At 39.0% G+C, this 25,132-nt stretch overlaps 2 protein-coding genes across 4 annotated transcripts in view; one reads left to right on the forward strand and one right to left on the reverse strand.

Moving 5' to 3' along the window:
- LOC109916356 (protein FAM227B-like) overlaps window positions 1-25,132 on the reverse strand; it is a 261,439-nt gene that overhangs the window by 51,399 nt on the left and 184,908 nt on the right. The window lies entirely within an intron of this gene.
- Window positions 1-25,132, forward strand: part of fgf7 (fibroblast growth factor 7) — a 93,706-nt gene that overhangs the window by 1,457 nt on the left and 67,117 nt on the right. Inside the window, exons 2-3 of the mRNA XM_048615835.1 lie at window positions 109-563; window positions 1,162-1,772. Of these exons, the coding sequence (XP_048471792.1) occupies window positions 1,484-1,772 (289 nt within the window). The 5' untranslated portion in view covers window positions 109-563; window positions 1,162-1,483. The remainder of the gene's footprint in view (window positions 1-108; window positions 564-1,161; window positions 1,773-25,132) is intronic.

Genomic DNA, 25,132 nt, shown 5'->3' on the forward strand with positions numbered 1-25,132 from the left:
ATTCTTTGTACCAAGATAACATAAACATCCCAAAAGCACAATTAACGTGATGGATGACTTGTATTCTATATACCATAGGTTCATTCTTGAATCTTGTTTGTTCCCCAGAAGAGAATACATTTGGAGGTGCAGAGCACATTTTTCTACCATGATTGGAGCAGATCTGAATTACCAAACAGAGAATAAAGAATTGTGATATCGTTTAGGAATTAAGAAAGACCTCTGTGAGTTCATAGCTCCCTCTGATGACCATGTGGACATCTAACAAAAGGAACCTCACTTTTTCTTTGTTCGTGTATCCAACTGACAGCTGACTGGCTAAGATCTAATTACTTCCAAGTGAGGTCAGGGAAAGGCATTTATCGAACAGAACTGCACAACAACAGGCTCAAGATGCCCAGAAAATCCCTCTTGCGTTAACACTTGATTTATGGAAACAATTATGATTCTCTTGGAATCTTCCTGGACTAGGAAATTGTCCACAACGACACACAGGCTGATGTTGTGAGGGAGAAAAGCAATGGATTTCTTTTATGCACAGTTTGTCTTCAACAAAAACGAAAGTAAGTTTTATACACAAATTGTCTTTTATTATGTTACATATACAAAACATTATGGCCATTAGAATTTTTTAAAATTATGCTAGTTCAGATTAAACATGTGTAGTTGAAATTGAGGTAGTTCTGAATGTTTCCAGCCGGTCTAGACATTGAAACAAGAATGCCGTGTGGGAAGCATGGGACGTTCCATGGAAAGCATTTGGTTCACCACATAAAAAGTGCTGTGATTACTAATGAATGAATGCATGCAAGATGACAAGTGTACAGAAGCTTAGGGAATTGATTATGCAATAGAGTTTAGCAGAGTAGTTAAAATAGCAGTGGACTGCTAGCATAGAACGCACACCATGCTACAAACATCACACTTTTAAAACATACAGTAAAGGACTGAAACTGCAGAATAGAGCAGTCATTAGAAAAGCAAACTACCTACTGTACTTTTTTTGGCTTTACAGTTTTTTAAACCAGAAACTGGCAATCAGCTAGAATGTTTAAAAAAAAACTTTGGAATACACCTCCAAGCTTGTTGCTATGGTTGTAATTTATTTGTAACAGCTGACTGTAATGGCTTGTTAAAGTTAAGTGATACTTCTGCTTGCAGCTTTATTATCGTCAAACCTCTCTGTACAAAAGGAAGATTCTAATAGTAAGGACGAACAAGACATTCAAGACCGCTGCAAACTGATTTGTTTATAGAAGAAAGTGACAGTGCATCAGTTCTCTGAAGAAACCCTGGCTCAGCACCATAAAACTTTTTCAGGAAAGCTTACACATATTCTAAAACTGCAACTGCCACAAATAAAAAGAGTCCCAAGGTCCTGGAGTCCAGGCAGAAGCTGAGACCTCCAAACTAGCAGCATCCGTCTGATTCATACTTTAAATTGCAGTATGTTATTCATGAGAACCCAGAGCAGTGCACTATAATGCGCAAATGGATGCAAACATGGATCCTGCCAACTCTGCTGTACAGACTATACTTTCATTGTATCCTTCTAGCAGGGAGTGTGTCTTTTGCTTGCAATGACATGACTCCAGACCAACTAGCTGCAAGTGTGAACTGTTCCTCCAGTCCTGAGCGGCACACCAGAAGTTACGACTACATGGAAGGTGGAGATGTAAGAATAAGGAAACTTTTCTGTCGAACACAGTTCTATCTGAGGATTGATAAAAAGGGCAAAATCAAAGGTACAGCTAATCCTAGCTGCAATTACTGTAAGTATCATTTTAATTAGCTTGGAATGTTACATGTTAAAGGTTTTAGCTAACAAAATGAGTGCGTAATTTCAGGTTTACTGGGTCTTAAACAACAAACCAAGAATCTATCCAAAATAGTCTGTGTGTGCTTCAAACATCTGGTGCTCGTTTTTTTTTTAAATGTAGCTCTTAGCGATATGTAACCAGCATATTTGAGTTCTGCTAATGTACTAAGTTGACAGCTGGTAAACGTTTGCAAAAAATTATCCCTTTTATTCAAACTGACAAGGAACAGAAATATCAGATAACACTTTAGGCCAAAGCAAAAATCATTAGTGTTATCTGTTTTTCATGTAAGTTGACATCTGAAAAATAGATTACTGGGAAAATGGGACTCTGTGACATTTCATTACATCAGCATGCACAGCTTTGAATGCTAGATCTCTTCAGCGGGAAATTTAAAACGATTTGTACACTAACGCATTGAAACTATGTAACTTCAAAACGAAAGGTCCAAACTTTTTTGATATCCTGAATATATTCCATTTAAAGTAATTTAATGTTACCCAGGTTAAATCAAAATTCAAAATTCAAAATTCCAACTGGGAATTAACTTTAAATAACAACAATTATTTATTTCTAAACATCATTCTGACAGTAATGCCTGATATCTGAGGTGGTCACTAGGGAAACATGTCTTAACTACTTCAAAATCTGTTAATTAAAAAAATTAAAGTTATTCCTTTCTATTTAATGTTACAGTGTTTTGAAACTACATCAAACAACACAAACAGTGATCACTGCAGAATGGGTGCAGTACTACCCATTCAGCAGCAAGGAGGAGGTATGGTTATATGAAAACGTAGTTATGCGTCTAAAGGCTGTAAATTATACAATGGCTGACAAGCATAATGCAGCAACTCCAAAGCTCCCATACAGTAATTCATGACCCAGAAGCATTAATTCCTTGCCACACCTGTCAAAACAACACTGCATTTCACACATCACTTTACAAGAAAGTTAAAGGAAAGAGTCAAGATGTTTTGTGAGAAAGTAAGGCAAAACCATCTCAGAAGCAGGCAATGTTGACCTAGAAAGATGGAATATAAAGAGGGAAATAAAATAACAACCCAAGACCCCCTGTATCGCAAAACAGAAAAAAACCTGACAGTTGATGACATAACTGATTCTTTAAAAGGGAATTTGGACCTAATATGTGACAGACAATTCTTTAAATCAATTTGAAACTCATTAATTTCCATCCAGTGAAATTACAGATTGTTCTGTATTTTTGCAATTCTTTTCCTTATTACTTTCCCTGTCCCCAGCTAACTTGCATCGGGCCAGTCTTGCCAATCATGAGGTTTATTAAATCATGAGCTCTCCAAAGATGTCACCAGAACCTTATTCGACCCACTGGGAGATTCGCTTGAATTTGGTAGTATATTCCATTGCACATTGTTTCCTCTGCTCATAAGTCTAAAACACAAAAATGTCAGATTTTAAAAGAATTGCAAATATTTAAATTTGCACCTCAATTGAAAGTCAAACATCAGCTGAGTGGAGTTTGCTCTGTCCAAATTATGTTTATGGTCAGTGGGGATTCTTTCTTTTGTTTTGGTTTGTACCAACGTCAAAAATAACATTACAAATTATTGCTGAAGTTGATGGTTTAACATCAGCAGTAAGATCAGCTGAAAATAAAGAAGCGTGGCAACACAAATAAGCACATGTGCATTGTAACTGCAGTTGTAGCTCATCAAGCATTCTTTTTAATTACAAATGTCATCAGGAGTTACACACTGGCAAGCAATGCATGTACAGTACATGGCTCAATTATACATTTGTTCTGCTTTTCTGGCATTCAAATCTGATTAAAGCAAGCATTGCACCCTTTACATTTATGTACAGGTACCCTCTCCCTCATGGTTAATTATGTAAAAACGTAACTTAGTGAGGTACAAAGCTACAGAGACCTAATTTAGGTCAATGGTCTGCATAAAGTGAATTGATCTCAGCCAGATCAGTTATGTGGTCGTTACAGTTAGGTAACTATGCTAAGGGAGGTCAAAATAATTCAGAGTTCCTTCTTTTAATTCCTAGCCCATGACATCTTCTAGAAAGGAGATACTTATGGCATCACAGGAAGTATGGGTGATTTTAATGTCTGCAGTAGTATATTATGGCCTTGATTTTAAGTCTGAGTGAATGGGTTTTGACTGAAATCTCAAACTAACTGAATCTGCAGATCACTGAAGCAAAGAACTGAAGGCTGCTTATGTATATAATATCAAACTCCAGAAAGTGTCTACCCATTAAGTTTGCTGGCAGGAGATGAGATAGAAAATTTATCAAAACGCTTTTTACGTTTGCTCTGCTTAGTCCAATTTAACTGGCAGCTAAAAGGTTAACAGTATTTCAGCTACTAGGCCCCTGAAATTATTTCTGTTTTCAGTGCACTGAGATAACCATCGAGCAATAGATAAATCAACAATGAATGCAAGATATAATTATATCAAATAATTAAAGTTACCAAAGACAGTTCACCAATGCAGGTGTCTTTAATTTAGAAAAGGAAATACTAGTTGTCCGAGTTTCTGGATTTAAAGAAGTACATTTGCTCCATATGTTCAATGCTGCAGCATGGTTTAAAAGAAGAATGTGTATAGTGAACATCATAACCTTGTGAACATCATAACTTTGGTTCCTGTTTAGGTTAACAGACCTTCAAATAAATGCTGTTCTGCATGTTAGGTGAAAAACAACAGGGCACAATCAGCAGCAATTGCAAGTAGGAAAAATTGTATGGGCACGGGGAGGTGGGGTCTACCAATGCATAGGTCATAGGTCTCCCTGGGATAATCTGCTTTTTACTAATTTTTGTGTAGCAAAGAGTCATGAACACTGTATTCAAACTTCTGCATATAATAGAGTTCCAAATACTGTTTTGGTATGAAACACAGGAATAACCGAGACAGTGTATGTGATATTTTCTCATGGCATTCAGTGTATGCAGTTTGGATTGATACAGAAGGCTAAAGCGCTATAGTAGCTTCTTTTGTTCCAGGCATAAGCATAAAAACCTGGCTTAAGCACCTGAAACTTCTGTGCTGCTACTCCATAATCAAATGGATGATGAACAAGCCACCAGTTGACATGAAGTGAGACATCCTATCAAATCAAATGCTTGGTATAGTTTGGAACTGTACTATCTCAAGAACAAGACAGGTAGCTTCCTTTCAGCCTGCCAAATGGGGTTTCCTAGAACGCTACAGCACAGAAGGGAGGTCATTCAACCTCTGATGCCTGTGTTGGTACTTTAGCTCTTTCCCTGTGTCAGTCCAAATTTCATTTCCCCTTCAAGTACTTATTTGATTCTCTTTGAATTATACTATTGGATCTTTCTGGCAGCGTATTGCAGATCAAAATGGCTCGTGTAACAAAATGTTTCCTCATATCACCTCTGATTCTTTTGTCAACTGCCTTAAATCAATGTCCTCTAGTTTTCTGATTCATCTAACTGTGGAAACAGTTCATTTTTATTTGGTCTGTCAAAACCATTCAAGATTTTGAACAATTATCTCCTTCTTCCCTGTTGTATATAGAAGAACCTCAACCTCTCCATTCTTATCACATAACTGATCTCAGGTAATGGTTTAGTAAATCTCTTCTGCACCCTCTCCGTGACTTTAATGTCTTTCCTAAAGTGCAGTGCCCAGAATTGAACACAATACCCCTGCTGTGGCCTAACCAATGTTTCAACATAACCTGAGGTAACAAGGTGTAGAGCTGGATGAATACAGCAGGCCAAGCAGCATCAGAGGAGCAGGAAAGCTGACGTTTCAGGTCGACACCCTTCTTCAGCAATGGGGGAGGGGAAGGGGATTCTGAAATAAATAGAGAGAGAGGGGGAGGCGGATAGAAGATGGATAAAGGAGAAGTTAGGTGGAGAGGAGACAGACAGGTCAAAGAGGCGGGGTTGGACACTGAGGTTTTTCTGGAGGGAGGAGGGTAACTTCTTCAAGTTAGGCATCCTTAGAAGAGGCTTCGCAGTGAGGTTAAAATTGTTACAGAGATAGTAGGAACTACCAATGCTGGAGACATTTTAACATAACCTCCTTGTTTTTATCTTATTTTCCTCTATTAAGGAAGCTGAGGACTCCATGTACTTTTCACTCGTTTGTCAACTAGTCCTGCCACTGTCTTGATTGTGTAGTGCACTACACAGAATTGCCTTGAAGAATCTTGACAAATAACCTTTGAGGGCTTCATCCCCTTTTAAAGCTTTTTGTATTCATTTTCCTTTTTATTACATTTTTTACATTACATTTCTAACTTTTTGCCCCAAAATAGATAGGATGTGCTTATTACGTTCCCATGCTAGTTATTTTTCTACTTAATGCAAATTTACAGTATTTATAAAATAGAGGTAAGTAGGCAATAGTATGGACTGTTTTCTCTGGTTAGTATTTCTGGCTTTGAAAATACTATACAATTTGACTATTTACAGTTAAGTTCTGGGAATATCTACCTTCTGTCATTTGGTTGCTACTTGTCTTCTACAGGGCATTTTCATCAGCAAAATGGCCATAACTTTTCACGACAGCCATTAGTTGCTGATAAACAAATATGAACTGAGGACTTTTTCTTGAATAAATACCGTGTTAAGATGATGAACTTTTTTTTTGTATATTCATGTCCTTCAAGCAAGTTACATGTCAAGTCAGTTCAGCTGATATATTCAAGTAGCCACCTTGTCAATGAGAATGAGATTCCATTTCGTCAGATAAGAGTTGTAGAAATGGCACAACTTCGTGGACTGAAGGGCCTGTACTGTGCTGTACTGTTCTATGTTCTATGTAGTGGTGTTCTACTCTAATTCTGTGTTGTTCTCTGGATGGTGAACTTGAGACACATAAGTTGTTAATTTTGCTCCAAAGTCAAATTGGTGTGTACGCACCAGACTATTGAGATACATGCATTAGATTATCTCATCTATTACAGTAGTTCAACAATGAGTGACTTAGAGAAATAAAAGAATTCAGAGGAACACCACACATTACACATGTTCAAGCATCCTGTGCAATATGTTACATTGAATTTCCAATTGTGAATACTACAGACACATGTAAACTATAAGTGTTTTCTAAGCTTTAGAAGTTCATGAAATCCAAGTACCATTATCATAATGTTTCATGGATGACAATTGCTAGTATGTAGAAAATTCAAACTGTGAATTATCCAGTGCAGTTCCCCAGATGTTGAGTTCATGGCATTTGAGTATAATCACAAATTGCAAATCTCAGGACAATCATTACATTTGGTCATTTACTTTATTACATTTATACACAGGAAACATTAACAATATTATGAGTAAAGAAAAACAGAAAAGTATTCTGGCAATTATTATTTTATATTGATTGAGAAATGGTCTTCCAAAAATGAACTTGGATTGCAGTTCATATGCGGTGTACAAGGTATACATATGTAGTGTTACAGTGTTGTCCTAATCTGATGCTATATAGATTACATAAGTCGAGAATAAAAAGAAACCTCTGTTGAATTCATTTATTGTTTATTATTCAGTTACTGATTCAAAGGTGGTATTTCTGCAGACCGATTGCCTCTCAGTGGGAAATGGTGGTGCATTGAAGGAAGAGGAACACATTCAGCCCCTCATGCCAGTTCTGCCATTCTAGATCAATGTATTTTTTCCTGTGTTATCCCCACATTCATAGAGTCACAAATTCATACAACATGAAAACAGACCCTTCAGTCCAACCCATCCATAACGAACAAGTTTCCCAAACTAAACTAGTCCCATTTGCCTATATCTGGCCCACATCCCTCCGAACCTTTCTTTTCATGTACCTGCCTAAATATCTTTTAAATGTTGCATCTACCAATTGGAGATGGTGTGTGCATTCAGGACCATTATTATATGAGCATAGCTTATTTATATGTCAGGAACACTGAAAAATATTAGGAACAACGCAAATCACATTAATGAGCCCAGATTCAATTAACATGCTTACCACAATGGCTATAATGAACATTTACAGATGTTTTGGAGTGGAAATTGAAAAAAACCACAACTGATTAAAATACAGTATTCACACAAAAACCATCCCTAATTTCCAACATCACATTTAAGGAAGGAAACCAGATTTACATTTATATTTCATAATCTCAGGACATTCTAAAGTGCTTATAAATGGTTAAGTACTTTTGAAATGTTGTGGTGTAGAAAATTCAAAAACTAATTTGCACACAGAAAAATTCTTCAAAGAGCAACATTATTACGAAAATTGAATCTGTTCCACCATTTATTAAGATCATTTCCAATTGTCATCTCAATCCACGTTCCTGCCAACCTCTGACAGTCTTTCAATCTGGAATTTACTAAGAATCTATCCACTTCTGCCTCAAAATATTCAGACTCATCTTCTAGCATCTTTTCAGGAAGAGAGTTTCAAAGATCCATGACCCTCTTTGAGAAAATATGTCATCTCATCTCTGTTTTAAATGGGTGACCATTGATTTTCAAACAGTGCCCCTATTTCTAGATTAATAAGAAACATCATCTCCACATCCACCCTATCAAACCCTTGGGACCTTATATGTTTCCATTAAGTCGTCTGTTACTGTGCTAAATATCACTTACGCTTCTATCCAGAAAATACAAGCCTAAATAAAAACCAAAAGAACTGCAGATGCTGTAAATCAGAAACAAAAATAAAGTTGCTGGAAAAGCCCAGCAGGTCTGGTAGCATCTGTGAAGGCAAAAACAGAGTTAACGTTTCGGGTCTGGTGACCCTTCCTCAGAACTTCCTCAGCCTAATTTGTCTTGCCTTTCCTCATAAGATAACCAGCCCATTCCATGCATTACTCTGGTACTCCTTCTCTGAACTGCTTCCAACATGTTTACATCTTTCCTTAAATAAAATAACCAATACTGTACAAAGTACTCCATGTGACTTTACCAGCAGTCTGAATGACTGATACATAATTTTCTTATTTATGCACTAAATTCCCCTTATGATCAATTCTATTTGCTTTCTTAATTATTTACTGTACCTGTATGAACAGCCTTTTGTGATTCATGCACTAGGATACCAGATCTCTCTGCATCTGAGAGCTCTGCACCTCATTATATGTTTCTTGTTTATTCTGAGAGCTAAGATGGATTTTTTCACATTTCCCCCGATATTCAATTTGCCAGATCTTTGTCCACTCACTTAACATATCCGTATATTTTTGTATCTTCCTTACGTTCTCAGCGGAACTTACTTTCCGACTCATCTTTGAGTCATCAGCAAATTTGGCAAAATTACTTTCCATCTCCAAATCATTTATATAACTTACAAATAGTTGAGATCCCAGCACTAATCCCTGTGGCACACTATTCATTACATCTTGCTTATCTGAAAAAGACCCATTTATATTTCCTCTACTTTTTGTTAGCCAACCAATCTTTTTCCACGTCAGTCTGCTATCCCTACATTGTAATGATTGTAACGAGGTCAGGCAGATGGACCTCATAGAATATGAGTTCCCTGATTGGAGCTGTTAAGGGATGTGTCAGGGATTCTGTTTACTCTGAGAGCTAGCTCTGAGGCAGCTGGATCAGTGTCCAGGACTGTTCACGAGTAAATAAAATGTGAGTTGGTGATGGGATACTGGCCTCTGTGGAATTATTACAGAACAGAAGAGTTGTTAAAAAATACCTTAGCAACAGAAACTCTTGGTTTTGGTAGAACAAAGACAGAACAAAGAACAATGAACAATACGGTACAGGAATAGGCCCTTCAGCCCTCCAAGCCTGCGCCGACACATTTTGCCCTTCCATATGAAAACTGTCTTCACTTACAGGATCCGTATCCCTCTATTCCCTTACTATTTGTGCACTTGTCCCAGTGTTTCTTGAATGCTGCTTTCTCTGCTTCCACCGCCTCTTCTGGCAGTGCATTCCAGACACTCACCACCCTTTCTGTGAAAATCATGCCTTGCACATCTCTTTTAAACTTCCCCCCACACATCTTGAACCCGTGTCCCCTTCTAATTGACCCCTCCACTCTATCCATGCCATTCACAATCTTAGAAACTTCTATCAGGTCACCCCTCAACCTCCTGCATTCCAGCAAAAACAAACTCAACCTTTCTTCATAGCCAAGTCCCCATACCAGGCAACATCCTGGCTAAAGCTTTTCTTACCGTCTCCAAAGCATCCACATTCTTCAGGTAGTGTGGTGACCAGAATGGTATGCAATATTCCAAGTGTTGCCTAACTAAAGTTCTATAAATCTGCAGCATAACTTGCCTAACCTTATACTCAATGCCCCTTCCAATGAAGGCAAACATGCCATAGGGCTTTTTTTACTACCGTACCTATCTGCACTGCCACCTTCAGTGATATGTGGAACTGCACACCCAGATCCCTCTGCATATCAATATTCCTAAGCGTTCTGTCATTCACTCTATAATTTCCACCTGTACTTACCTTCCAAAATGCATCACTTCACATTTGTCCGGATTAAACTCCATCTGCCATTTTTTTACCAATGCCTTCAAATTATTTATATCCTGCTGTATCTTCTGACAATCCTCCTCACTATGTGCAACTCCACCAATCTTTGTATTGATGGCAAACTTACTAACTAGACCAGCTATGTTTTCTTCTAAATCATTTAGGTAGTCTTTGAACAACAGAGGTCCCAGCACTGATCCCTGTGGAACACGACTAGTCACAACCCTCCATTCCAAAAAGCATCCTTGCACCGCTACCCTCCTACAACTAAGGCAGTTCTGTATCCATCTTACCAGCTCAACCCAATATCATGTGACTTTACTTTTTACACCAGTCTGCCATGAGTGTCCCTGTCAAAGGCTTTACTTGAGTCCAGCAGACAACATCAACTGCTTTTCCCTCAATCATCTTAGTCACCTCCCCAAAAAACTCGATCAAGTTAGTGAGGCATGACCTCCCCCCAAAAAACCACGTTGTCTATCACTAATAAGTTCATTTACTACTAAATGTGTATAGAACTTGTCTCTGAGAATCCTTTCCAATAATTTACCTACCACCGACGTGAGGTTCACGGGTCTGTAATTGACTGGATTATCCCTGCTACCCTTCTTAAACAATGGGACAACATTGACTATTCTCCAGCCCTCTGGGATCTCATCTGTGGCTAAAAAGGATACAAAGATGTCTGTCAATGCTCCAGAAATTTGTTTTCTTGCCTCCCTAAATATTCTGGGATACATCCCATCAGGACTCTGACTTATCTACCTTAGGACTTTTTACGATGGACAACCCCTCTTCCTTTTTAATAGCAACTTGGCTTAGAAATTCAACACGCTCTTCGCTGAGATCATCCTCCACCAATTCCTTCTCTTTAGTGAATACTGACACAAAGTATTTATTTAGGATCTCACCTACCTCTCTGGCTCCGCACGTAGATTCCCTCCTTTGTCCTTGAGTGAGCCAACCCTTTCCCTGGCTACCATCTTGATTTTATACATGTATAAAAAGCCTGGGGATCCTTCTTTATCCCTGTTTGCTAACAACTTTTCATGACACCTTTTAGCCCTTCAAAATCCTTGTTTAAGTTCTTTCCTACTTTCCTTACATACATCAAAGACTTAGTCAGTTGCCATCCTTTTAGACCTTACGTATGCTTCCTTTTTCTTTTTGACCAGGTCATAACATCCCTGATTGTCCATACGTTTCTCTTAACAAAAAATATTGGAAGAAATTCTAAAAAGAAATTCAACATCCATTGAGTGCTACATAAATAATAAGTGATTATTGATAAGGTACACTCAACAAAATACATGAATGAAAAAAGACTAAGTATTAATTATGCGGTTTTAAAACAGAGCTATCTGATATTTTATCAAAGAAAGGATCCAGTTCACAGAAGCTGTTGGACATAGTTGAAAAAGGACACTTGGAACTTTAATGTGCAAAGAACAAATAAGGAATAATATGTGATATAAAGAGATAGTAGGAACTGCCGATGCTGGAGGATCTGAGATAACAAGGTGTAGAGCTGGATGAACACAGCAGGCCAAGCAGCATCAGAGGAGCAGGAAAGCTGACGTTTCAGGTCTGGACCTTTCTTCAGAATAATATGTTGTCATTTTGTATGTTTTGTTTTGTTTAGTTTCTGTTATTATTCTATACATACATAGATTTACTTAATTAGAAAGAAGAGAATCTGCTATCATCTAATAGGGTTTGAAGGGATGCCGGAGGCTTAATGGAACAAGAAAACAGGTGATGGATATATTACTTAAGGTTTAATTGGGTGAGAAGTGATTGAATACATTTTGGGAAGTTTGTAATCAGCAGTGTGAGAGTTTTATGCAGTGTGGTTAACTGAAATAAAAGAATGGACTTGGACTCTGTATAAATATAGTTATCTTTTAGTGCATAAACACACATAACCACAATCGTAAAGAGTCAATCTTATTCACTAAAGTCCATTAGGGAATGTAACCTGTAGTTCTTGCCTAATCTGGCCAACATGTGACTCCAGACTCACAGCAATGTGTTTGACTCTTAACTGCCTTCTGATATGTCCTAGCAAGTCACTCAGTTGTCTCATGGTCACAAAGTCTAAGGAAAGGAATTAAACTGGACAGACCACTCAGCATTCATCTAGGTCCTGGAAATGGCAATGGTTCACACAGAAACCTTGGCCCTGAAAATTCTTACTTATTAGCACATGGGGACTTGTGGAAAAATTGGGAGAGCTGTCCCACAGACTAGTCAAGTAACAGCCTGTTTACAAACAATTTCCCAGCCATTACCAGAGTATCTCCTGTCTGACTGGCAAGGAAGATCTATCAGAGGCAGCAGTACAATCATAGACCAATGGGAGGGAGTTGTCCTAAGAGTCCTCAATATTGACTCTGGATCCTATGAAGTTTCAAACATCAGAAGGCGATGCAGCAGTACTCCTCCAAGTTTAATGTCACTTGGGGAAAATAGTGTCCATCCCAAGAGTGGATAGGTGGAAATCATTATTTCCTGAACTGGTTAAGTCTTAAAGGATGTAGCTGCTGGACTGAGTCAGCAACAGGTGATGAATGAACAAAGAAAAAGAACACGCATGATCTTATCCTCTCCAATCTGTCACAGATGTGTCTGTCCATGCCAGCATTTGTAGGAATGATCACCACACAGGCATTGTGGGGCTGAAGTCCTGTCTTCACATTGATACCCTCCATTATGTTGTATGCAACTCCCATTGGGCTAAATGGGTCAAAATTCAAACACATCTAGCAACTTAAAACTGGGCATTCATAAGATGCTATGGGATATCAGCAGTAGAATTGTATTCAACCACAATTTCCAACCTCATGGCCCGTGATGTTTCCCACCTGACTATTTTGATCAAGCTGGGATATAGTCTTTGTTCAAAGAAAAATTCAGGAGGGCATGTTTGAACAGCACCAGTTATCAACCTGGTGAAGCTACAACATAGACTATTTGCATTCTAAACAGCAGAAGAAGCATACAATAGACAGGGCTAAGCAATCCCAATCCATCAGTTCAGATCTGAGTTCTGCAGAGCTGCCACATTTGGTCATGAATCGTGTGGCAATGAAACAATAAAGAGGATGATGGGAGAGTCCAGCTCCTCATACCAAAACACAAGGCTAATCGATCTTCAGCCAGAAATGCTGAGTGAATCATTCATCTCGGCCTCCTCCAGGAGGTCCCCAGCCTCCCAGATGCCAGTTTCAACTAATTTGGTGTTCAAAGTGACATTAATAAACAGTTAAAAGCACTGGATACTACAAAGGCTCTGGGTCCTGACAACTTTCTTGCAATAGTACCAAAGACTTGTATGCAAAAACTAACCTCACCCACAGCCAAGCTGTTCCAGTATAACCAAAACATTGGCATCTAGCTGACAATGGGGAAAATTGTCCAGGTATATCCTGTTCACAAAAAGTATGACAAATTCAACTAGGTGAACATGGACCATTTAATCAAAAACAAAAATTGCTGGAGAAACTCAGCAGTTCTGGCAGCACCTGTGAAGAGAAAGCAGAAATAACATTTTGGGTCTGGTGACCGTTCTTCAGAACTTCCATGGAAATACTGTGGCTGCACGAGCAGGTTAGAAGTTATTGAATTCTATGGACATCTCCTCATCTCCTGTTGACAATATGGCAGTCAACCATCTACAAGGCACATGTCAAAAGTATGACAGAATGCTTTCCACTTGCTTGGATGGGTGCAGCTTGCAAGAGGGGGTAGACGTCCAATAATACTCGAGAAACATAACACAATCCAGGATAAAGCATCCTGTCTGACTGATACCCAATCCACCACCCTCAGCATTCACTCCCTTCTCCACTGTCACACAGTTCCGACAGTGTATATATTACCTATAAAATGCACTGGAATAACTCTGCCAGTTAACAGCACCTTCTAAACCCATGACCTCTACCATTTAGAAGGGGAAGGGCAGCAGATGCTTGGGATGACCACCACTTGCAATGTCTCCTCCAAACCATACACCATCCCTACTTGGAAGTATATCACTGTCACTGTTGTTGGATTAAAATCCTGGAACTCTTTAATTAACAGAACTGAGCATTTCCTCACGGCCCACAGATGCAATGGTTCAAGAAGTCAGCTCATTATCACCTTCTCCAGGCAATTAGGGATGGGCGATGAAAGCTAGCCTAGCCAGCAATGCCCACATCCAATGAATGAAATCTGAAAAAAATTGAGCCCAGAGTCTTCTGACACAGAGATGAGTATTGCAACCGCTAAGCAATGGCTGACAAATAAGGTATGCCCTGGTGATAGATGAACTATTTGTTCAATTTTGTATTTCATCTTGCAGATTCATTTTTAGATTGCAGTTTTTTAATGCCTCCTTGGGGGCTATCACCCACTATAATTGGATGGATAATTGCAAATTATGGCCTGGTTTGCAGAGGCTGCTGAGTTGAATAAATACTGCATCTCAATCAAAGAAAATTATCCTACAATTGAATTTTGAGTTCTGTAGGCCTTTTGTTTAACTTGAAAGGATATGGTATACTCCAGTTCCATTATTAGTAAAAGTTTACACTTAATTGCCTTTATCATGTTATTTAGACTAATGTCTTTGTCCATAGAATTATATAATGATACAGCATAGAAGAGGGTCATTCAGCCAATCTTGTCCATGCCGACCCAAAGACATCCAGATGCCCTTTCTTATCCCATTATCCTACACACGGCCCACAGCCTGTCAGCTGACAGGGCTTGATCCAGGTACTTTTTAAAAGAGTTTAGGTCTCTGCCTCTACCATCAACTTAGGCAGCAAATTCTAGACACCCACCACCCTCTGCGTAAAAATGTTTTTCGTCACGCCCCCTCTAATCATTCAGCCATTTAGTTTGAATCTATAACCCCTGGTTTTTGAACTCTCTGCCAAGGGAGACAGGTTCCTTCTGTCTACTCTATCTCTAACCCTCACAATTTTGTATACCTCAATCATGTCACCCTTCAGCCTTCTCTGTTCCAAGGAAAACAACCCCAGCCTCTGCTTTTGGCTACAATTCTGCAACCCTGGCAACATCCTAGTAAATCTCCTCTGCACTCTCTCCACAGCAATTATGTTCTTCCTGTAATGTGGTGATTAGAACTGTAACAATACTCCAGTTGTGGCCTCACCAGTGTTATAGTTTCATTATATCCCTACTTTTGTATTCTACACCTCTGCCAATGAAGGAAAGCATTCCAAATGCCTTCTTCATAACCTTATCTACTTGTACTGCTACCTATAGGGACCTGTGCACTTGCACACCAACATCTCTTCCTTCATCTACCCCGCTCAGTCTATTCCCATTAATTGTGTGTTACTTTTACAGATTGATCTCTGTGAATGGATAACCTCAGAGTTCAAATCCATCTACTAATTTCCTGCCCACTCCAACAACCCTTCTATGTCATTTTGGAGCTTACAGCTATCTTCTATACTCTTCACTACACAGCCAATTTTTGCGTCATCTGCAAATTTCCCTATTCAAGTTTCCCCCACATTCAAGTCTAAATTACTTATGTATAAAACAAAGTGCAGGGGCCCTCTGGAATGCCACTTGAACCAGCTTTCTATTCTCAAGGACAGCCAATCATTACCCTTTGTTTCCTATTATTAAGCCAACTTTGGATCCACACATTATTCTGCATCCCATGGACTTTTACTTTTTTGACCAATCTGCCATGTGGGATTTTGTCAAATGCCTTACTAAAATCCATGTGGACAATATCCACTGCACTATCCTCATTGAGCCTCATTGTCACTTCCTCAAAGAATTCAATCAATTTTGTAATACATAACCTTCCCTTAAAGCCATGCTGATTATCCCTGACTAGATCTTGCCTTTCTGAATGACAGTTCATCCGATGTCTCAGGATTGATTCTAACAATTTGCTCACACTCTGGCTAACTGGCCGATAATTGTTTGGCATTTCCTGTGCACCCTTTTTAAACAATGGAACAACATTTGCATTTTGCCAGTCCTCTGGTACCTCTTCTGTACCTTGTGAGGTTGGAAAATACTCCTCGGAGCATATATTTCCTCCCTGACTTTCATCAACATCCTAGGGAACAATACAGCCAGCCGTAGCAACTTATCCACTTTCAAGGATTCCAATTCCTCTAATGCTTCCTCTCTCATTATGAGTTTGTCCAATATTTCATATTGCTCCAAATTAATATTTTAATCTCAGTAAAAGAGTTATTTGCTGACCTCAAATCAAATGGTGGTGTAAGACATTCCATTTTATCTGCCTAATTGGGCAGACAAAATTCAGCAGTTACACAGGCTGCTGTTGGTTGCATCTGGGGCTTGATTTTAACAAATATTATTCAATAATTTTTCTATTGCAGTTTTCTATGTATTCATATAATTCATTTAAGGGTTGAGATTTTTAAATGGGCCTTCTGCTTACTTCTGGCAAAGTTATTCCTTCACATCTGTCCCACTGTTGTAGTTCCTTGTTCAACGCAGACCTTGCTATCATTTTAAACTCGGTCAACTTAGGTTAGAACTCTCTTGGTTCTAGAATTCTTTAACTCTAGAATCTTGCATCTAAAACTGTCTGACTCTTTTCAGCCTGGCTACTCCAGAAGGCTTACTCACTGTTAGGTGTCTTTCTAACAATGAGAGGTTTAACATCTTTTAGCCAGCGCACCAAATTTCAAATTAACTCTGCTGAAAAAAAGATGTTCTTCACTCTGATAAATGGCAAGGCAAGGCAAAATTATCGTCAGCTTTAAGTTCTGATTGAGGCAGGAAAGTGCAAAAAGTCAAGGCAAGGAAAGGCAGAGATGCTGTGAGCATCCAAATAGAAGCAAAGTGAGTGAGTTTGAAGACAGAAAGTGAGGAGCCCTGAGGCCCACCCTGGCCCACCCATGAGGTTGTAATGATCCCTACCTGCAAAGTATCCTTGCTGCAGCAATTAAATAAAGCACAACATTAAAGTGCAGAATTGTTCATGGTTTGAAGATGTGCCATGATGATACAGTGAGGCTGGTGAATGTCTGATGCTGAGCTCCATGGACAGGGGGTGGAGGCAGTCGCTGATAATGGAGTGTAACCTGCCATGTTGGGATTACTGCCCAACATGGCAGCTGTCTGGAGCTACCAATCATCCACGCTGACTTATATGTTGGTAATTATTGCCATCTAATTTTCATTCTTTTTATTTAAATGATAAAAATGTTAAACAGCCCATACAGGAAACTCCTCCATGCCATCTTAAAGAGTACAAAGAAAATTTCCTTGAAATGGCTCAAATTGTGGGCCACAGGATTCTGAGGGAGGGTTCAGTATCTGCCATCAAGTTTCTATCCAGTGCATGGGAGAATAGGAAAATGTAGACCAATGGGGCAAGATTAGATCTTAATGGCATGCCATCACATGCAAATTGGCTCTATTTGCTCATCAACAAGATTCTCATCTCACTGTTCAAAACCTGATTGTAGAATCAAACTTTTTTTTCTTAACATTGAGAATCACATTTTTCCAATTTTGCCAGATTCTCCCAATGGGCTATCCACTGCCCATTTCATTCAATGGCTGGGAAGATACCGTCCACCGTGTCTCTTAAAAGTATATTGATATATTGACCATGAGAAATTGTACAACAAGAATTACATTACAAATCATCAAACAATTGGGAGAATAAATTAATCAATCCTTCTCCAAATAGTGAACCACTTTGGAAAACTGTATTAATTGGAGGAAGAGCTTTAAAACAATACAAATGATTCTTCAATCCACACTCACCTTAAAAACCCTAGCTCTCATCTAAGAGTATAGTACCCTTCAGTCAGTATAGCATCAGACTTTTAATTTGGTCTGAGGATCCAAGGTTCTTCTTTGAACAAACAGGCCTGTTGTGATACACCTGTTCCAGAGGTGTATCACAACATGTCTGAACAGGGGGCTGATGTGAAAATATCTAGGAGCCTTCAATTCACTATGTGACTGTTTTATATTAACTGAATCAAATAGCCTTTCAGAATATATTTTGAAATGAGCTCTGAAAGGACACTCTGAGATTATCTCTATATCAATGATAAGTATTAGCAGGTCTTTGAGAAGTTTGAATGCCCATACAAAGCAAGTACTCTAGGTTACATACCATTCATTAAGCATAACAGAAGATATCTTCCCTAACATGTGCAATTATTCAACAATTTTAACAAAAGGAAGTGTGGAGTTAAATGCTCTAAGAATCTGCTTTATGTTATGTTAAAAGTTTATAGAAAATATATTCACTTTTCAACTTGTCAATAAAAATGAACCCATAAGAAACTCATTCATTATTCATGATCACTTGAAATTTTACATGTTCCAGCCCACATAATTCTGAATAGCTACAATAATAGTACCAATTATTCATTTCTCATAATGACACACTGTCCTTACCAATGAATTGGTTAAATAAATGACAGCATCCTGAAGGGCAGTTAAAGATACACTGCCTTCTAAACAACAGGCTCTCACATAACATGGACAAAATAAAATTACAGTAATAGGCTCCCTACTAATCCAGTTGATTAAAGCAGCAAATAGCTCAGCTAAGAGCTCCTCAAGGTAGCTTAATTACCTGATCTTGGCTGCACTACAATTGGTTTCAATGCTAATGATTCTTATTTTCTAATCAACCTGTGCAGAGATGCTGTCACACACCTCTGGAGCAAGTGGGACTTGAACCCATGCCTCCCGGTCCAGGGGTAGGGACACTACCACTGCACCACAAGAGGGCCTCCTTCAATGCTACTGATTCGGAAGAAAAAATAAGCATGATCTCCTGTTTTCTATCATTACTCTGGAGTCCTTGCTGAAAATGCATTGGTGTGGTTATCAAGCCAGCGCAAATTAAAATGGAGTTGTGTTGCTCCTGCAGCCAATCAACTATCAATGCATTCTACTTAACCTCACAATTGAAAAATGATCACTCAAATGACTTAATGTTTTCAGGAAGGGAGCAATCGAGGGAAGAAACATAAACTGAAGAATGATTTTATTTAATTAATGCTAGACACCGTGTGTGGATATTTCAAAAGCTTATCCTTTTCTGGCGAGAAGACACTACTAGTCTAGGTAAAAAAAAAACTACGATTAATATCTTTGATATAAGAATAGACAGGAATAATATTGTACTCTATGTGACTGAATGAATCAGTACAAACATAAGCAGCAGGAAATGTATCACTGGGGAGATGGGAATCTTAAAAAAGAGCATCACCGGTTAAGTCTAATATGAAAGGCTATACATTTTCAACAATGTTAAAAATTTCATAAGCTCTAGCATGAAATTCGATTTGGTGCTTAGAAAGTGGAAAGAATCAACCCAAAATATGAGAATGTGACTTTGTCCATCTTCATCCCTACCTTATTGTATTTCTTTCTGAAACTCTCATCCATACCGCTATCATGTCCAAACTTGACTGTACCAGTGCTCTCGTGGCTGGCTTTCCGTCACCAACCTCAGTAAACTTCAGCTCATCCTGCTGAAGGTCTGCTGCAAAATCCTATTTTTCATTGACTTATGTTGAATTCTGGACCCTAAAATGCTTCAAGTTTAGAATTTTTATCATTGTGCTTTAAATCACTCATGACCTCGCCTTCTCTAACACTAGCCAGCCTGTTTCAGCACTACCTTTAATCCCAACACCCTCAAACTCTCCATTCCTCAAACTCCACTTCATTTGCACTTATGCCTCTCTTCATTGTACCATTATAATTTTTCTCTCTAGCTTTCTTTAACTCTGGGCTGATTTATTCTTTACAAATCTATGAAAATCCTTGGAGCATTATCTGCACTGATGGCTGTATGTAAATTAAAATTGTTTGAGACGAACAGAAGGGGAATAAACCAATTTTACTAATTAGTTATGAAGAGGACAGTGTCAATTCCTCTGAATAGGGGTAATAAGACCATAGGCCATAAGACATTGGAGCAGAAATTAGGCCATTCAGCCCATTGAGTCTGCTCCGCCAATCAATGCTGATAAGTTTTTCAACCCCATTCTCCTGTTTTCTCCCTGTAACCCTTGATCCGCTTGACAATCAAGAACCTATCTATCTCTGTCTTAAGTATACTCAATGACCTGGCCTTCACAGCCTTCTGTGGCAATGAATTCCATAGATTCACCACTCTCTGGCTTATCTCTGTTATAAAAGGTCTTTCCTTTACTCTAAGGCTGTGCCCTCGGGTCCTAGTCTCTCCTACCAATGGAAACATCTGACCAACATCCACTCTGTCCAGGCCATTCAGTATTCTGTAAGTTTCAATTAGATCCCTCCTCATCCTTCTAAACTCCATCGAATATAGACCCAGAGTCCTCAAACGTTCCTCATATGTTAAGCTTTTCATTCCTGGGACCATTCTTGTGAAACTCCTCTGAATCCGCTTCAGGGCTAGTACATCTTTCCTGAGATATGGGGCTCAAAACTGCGCACAATATTCCAAATATGGCCTGACCAGAGCCTTATAGAGCCTCAGAAGTACATCCTTGCTTTTATATTCAAGTCCTCTCAAAATAAATGCCAAAGTTGCATTTACCTTCCTAATTACTGACTCAACCTGCAAGTTTATCTTGAGAGAATGCTGGACTAGAAATCCCAAGTCTCTTTGCACTTCAGACTTCTGAATTTTCTCCCTATTTAGAAAATAGTCCATACCTTGATCCTTCTTACCAAAGTGCATGACCTCACGCTTTCCCACGTTGTACTCCATCTGCCACTTCTTTGCTCACTCTCCTAACCTGTCCAAATCCTTCTGCAACCTCCCTGCATCCCTCTACCTATCTTTGCATTGCCTGCAAACTTAGCCAGAATGTCCTTACTTCCTTCATCTAGATCATTAATGTATAAAGTGAAAAGTTGTGGTCCCAACACTGACCCTTGTGGAACACCACGTCACTGGCTGCCATTCTGAGAAAGACCCTTTTATCCCCACTCTCTGCTTTCGGCCAGAGAGCCAACCTTCTATCCATGCTAATACTTTGCCTCTCATACCATGGGCCCTTATCTCATTCAGCAGTCTCCAGGGGGGATCCTTGTCAAAGGCCTTCTTGAAGTCCAGGTAGATAACATCCATTGGCTCTCCTCGGTCTAACCAGCTCATTATTTCCTCAAAGAATTCTAACAGATTTGTCAGGCATGACCTCCCCTTGATGAAGCCATGCTGACTTTGCCCTATTTTACCATGCATTCCCAAGTATTCAGAAAGCTCCTCCTTCACAATGGACTCTAAAATCTTACCCACCACTGAGGTTAGGCTAACTGGCCTGTAATTTTCAGTCTTTTGCCTTACTCCCTTTTTAAACAGGGGTGTCACGTTAGCGATTTTCCAGTCCTCTGGGACCGTCCCTGACTCTAGCAATTCTTAAAAGATCATCACTAACACCTCCACTATCTCTTCAGCTATCTCCTTAAGAACTCTGGGGTGTAGTCCATCTGGTCCAGGTGATTAAACCACCTTCAACGTAATTCATAGTACAAGTATGAAAAAGATTAGAAAGATTAGTTCTTATCATGCACCTTAGCATGGACTCTACCCAATGATAATCAAATAAAATGAAACAGTTTGTATCCATTCTCACATGTCCATTATTATACACCGAAACATTGAAACACAGAAAATAGGAGCCACTGCCAATGTATCTGCCCTTCAAAGCTTCTCTGTTATTCAATATCATCAAAGCTCATGATTCAACTGGGTACCCTGTTCCCACTTTCTCACCATAACCTTTGATCTCTTTGGCTCTAAGAACTATAACTTACTCTTCCTCATTAGGATTCAATGTTTTGGCCTCAATTGCCTTCTGTGGCAGAGAGTTCCACAAGTACACCACTTTCTGGATGAAGAAGTTTCTCCACGTTTCTGTCAAAATGGCCTACTCGATATCCTTAAACTGTGACCCCTGGTTGTGAACTCCTTGGTCATCAGGAACATTTTTCCTATGTTTACTCTGTCTAGTCCTATTCGAATTTTATAGGTTTCTCTGAGATTTCCCCCTCATTCTTTTAAACACTAGTGAATATAGTCCTAACCGATCCAATCATGTGTCAGTCCTGCCATCCTGGTAATCAGTTGGTAAATCTTTATTGCGTACCCTCCATAGCTAGAACATCACTCCTCAGATAAGGAGACCAAAACTGCACACAATACTCTGGGTGTGGTCTCACCAGGGCCATTTACCATTGCAGCAAGACATCCCTGCACCTGTACTCAAATCCGTTCTATATGAAGGCCAACATACCATTTGCCTTCTTCATTACCTGCTGCATCTGCATGCTTACTTTCAGAAACTAGTGTACAAGGACATCCAGGTCTCATTGCACCTCCCCTTACTCAATCTAGCATCACCTGCCTTCCTGTTTTTGCTACCAAAGTAGATAACTGTACATTTATTCACATTATACTTCATCTGTCATGTGCTTGCCTATTCACTCAACTTGCCCAAACCACAATGAAGCATCCCTGCATCATCCTCACAGTTCACCCTCCCATTCAGCTTTGTGTCACCTGTAAACTTGGAGATTTAGGTCCCTTATATTAATAATTAACATGTATTATGAGTAGCTGAGGTCCAGTGACTAAAAATTAATGTATTTTCTGTCACATCTGTATTTCATGTTCTACTCATTCAAAATTAACTGATTCAAAATCTAATTTGAAGGGAAATTAGTTTAATACTTGAGAGTTCTCAAACATGGAATACAGTAGATGCCAAGTAACTTTGAATTAGATTACACTCCCTGAGACTTCCTTAAATGAAGGGCTCTGGACAGACTCCCTTTTAGCAGTGTGAACTCAGGAAATGGATTCTACAATTTGCATTGTATTCTTAGTTAAAGCACATAATTTTTGTACCTGCATTTTACGAGCAGCATTGTGTCCTGATTTGTCAATTAAGCCCCAAGTTTTGAGAGCAGGACGTTGATTCATTCAGTTGGCTTTATGGTTAACATATGGTTGGGAATAATGCAAGCAGTGCAGGGTTTGATCCCTGATCTGGCTGATGTAGACATGAGGTCTGCACTGCATCCTAACTCCATCCCATAGTAAGATCTTGGCATAAGCCATTGTTTGGCAATGCTTAAACAATTGAGGATGAGACCTAGACAGTAAGAACCTCAGCAGTCCTGCTCAGTCATGTAGAGAATGTGCCATCAGGCAGGCCTTGGAATTCACGAGAGCAGATGTGACTCTCTCCTTTGGTTCAACTGCTGGCAACCTGTTCTTCAGACACAGATCAGGTAACCAGCCGTAAGTTGAATTTCTCCCTCAAGGTTTCCAATCATGATTCTGGGAAGTTCACAGTCTGTTCTGTTTTCTGCCCCTGCTTTCTGCCAAAACACTGGGTATCATGCCAAAACTTTCTGTTTATGCTCATGCAAGAACAGACATCTGTGTGAAGTATCAGACCTGTCCCGAATTAGTAAATTTGAATGACAGTTGGGAGGTTTTTCTTCAGTCTTATTTTATTCTTTTTTTTTATTTTTAAAGCAAGTTTTAGGAAGTCTTCTGCTCAGAGCTCGTATCAAAGAAATGCATTTTCAAAGTGTGGCCTTAACTGGCAAATGTTAACACAAGATAACAAGGGAGCAACAGATTTTGATTTAAGAATTATTTAAACTGTTTATTCAGAATTTTCACTACTCATCCATTGCAATGTGGTCGATGATTTGGAATTGCAATTGTTGAAATTCTACTTTTGGTATTTAACATTTTCCTTCATTCTAAGAGTATATGGTTCAGTTCAGGAGAATATTCACAAAAGTGAGAGGGAAGAAGATTGCAAAACTAAATTCAGGCTGCAAATTTTACTTACAGTAAGCTTGCAAAAGTTTCACACTGTAATGATTAGCAACAATATAGCATGCCAGCAGCACATTAATCCTCTGATGTCTCTTACATTCCTCGTGTCACGACTTGGGGAGACTCCCTAGCTACAATTATTTGTAAATGTGCTTAATGTTTTTTATTGTTGTTTGGAGCATGTGTGTGTGGTTAAAAAAAATAACACGTTTCTTATATTTACCCCAATTTTCTTTTCTTGCTGGGTCACACATGCTCTATGGCCAAGGGGTTTGGCAGCTATCTCATTGCAAGCCACTGCTAATGCCATTTTTGAGCCTGCCACCAGCAAGTGTGTGAACATAGCACAGTGGGAAGGTACCATGCCTCTGCTGGGAATTCTCCACCGTGTTCCACCACATGGATTCACAGGGCCTGCTTTTAATAGTCCACTCTGACATAAATCACAATCTTAATCACATTTCTGGGGCTACTGATGAATAACTTGTGTTGCTGTTTGAGTAGAAACTTGCAAATAAAAATTTCTATAATCCAAATAACTTTAGAAAGTAACTCCTATTAGTTACTCCATAATAGGCAACTAAAAGCAAATTACAATATAGTAAGTAAAACCCATTACGTTGTGAGCCAGAGGCAAACCTGCTTCCACAAAACCAAGATTGGCAGTGCAGAACTGAGAGACTACCGCATTATGAGAGCAGCCACCTTTTTAAAGGACAATGAACGAAGTCCTGCTTAAAGGAACCTAGCGACACTACATAAAGAAAAGCAAAAACTTCCCGAGGTGACTTGGCCATCATTCTTCCTTTTCACTCAACATCAAAGACAAACTACATTGGCAGTTAAACATTTCATCTAGTAGAATTTGCCATAAACATATTCTTTATAATGTCTGCCTACTTATCAAATGCACTTCAAAATAAATTCACTTAGAATGTTGTATGAAAGCTATCGTACAAATGTACAGGGTGCAGGGCTGGATGAACACAGCAGGCCAAGCAGCATCATAGGAGC

This window comes from Rhincodon typus, chromosome 33, assembly GCF_021869965.1.
Source record: "Rhincodon typus isolate 14 chromosome 33, sRhiTyp1.1, whole genome shotgun sequence".
Classification (NCBI taxonomy): domain Eukaryota; kingdom Metazoa; phylum Chordata; class Chondrichthyes; order Orectolobiformes; family Rhincodontidae; genus Rhincodon; species Rhincodon typus.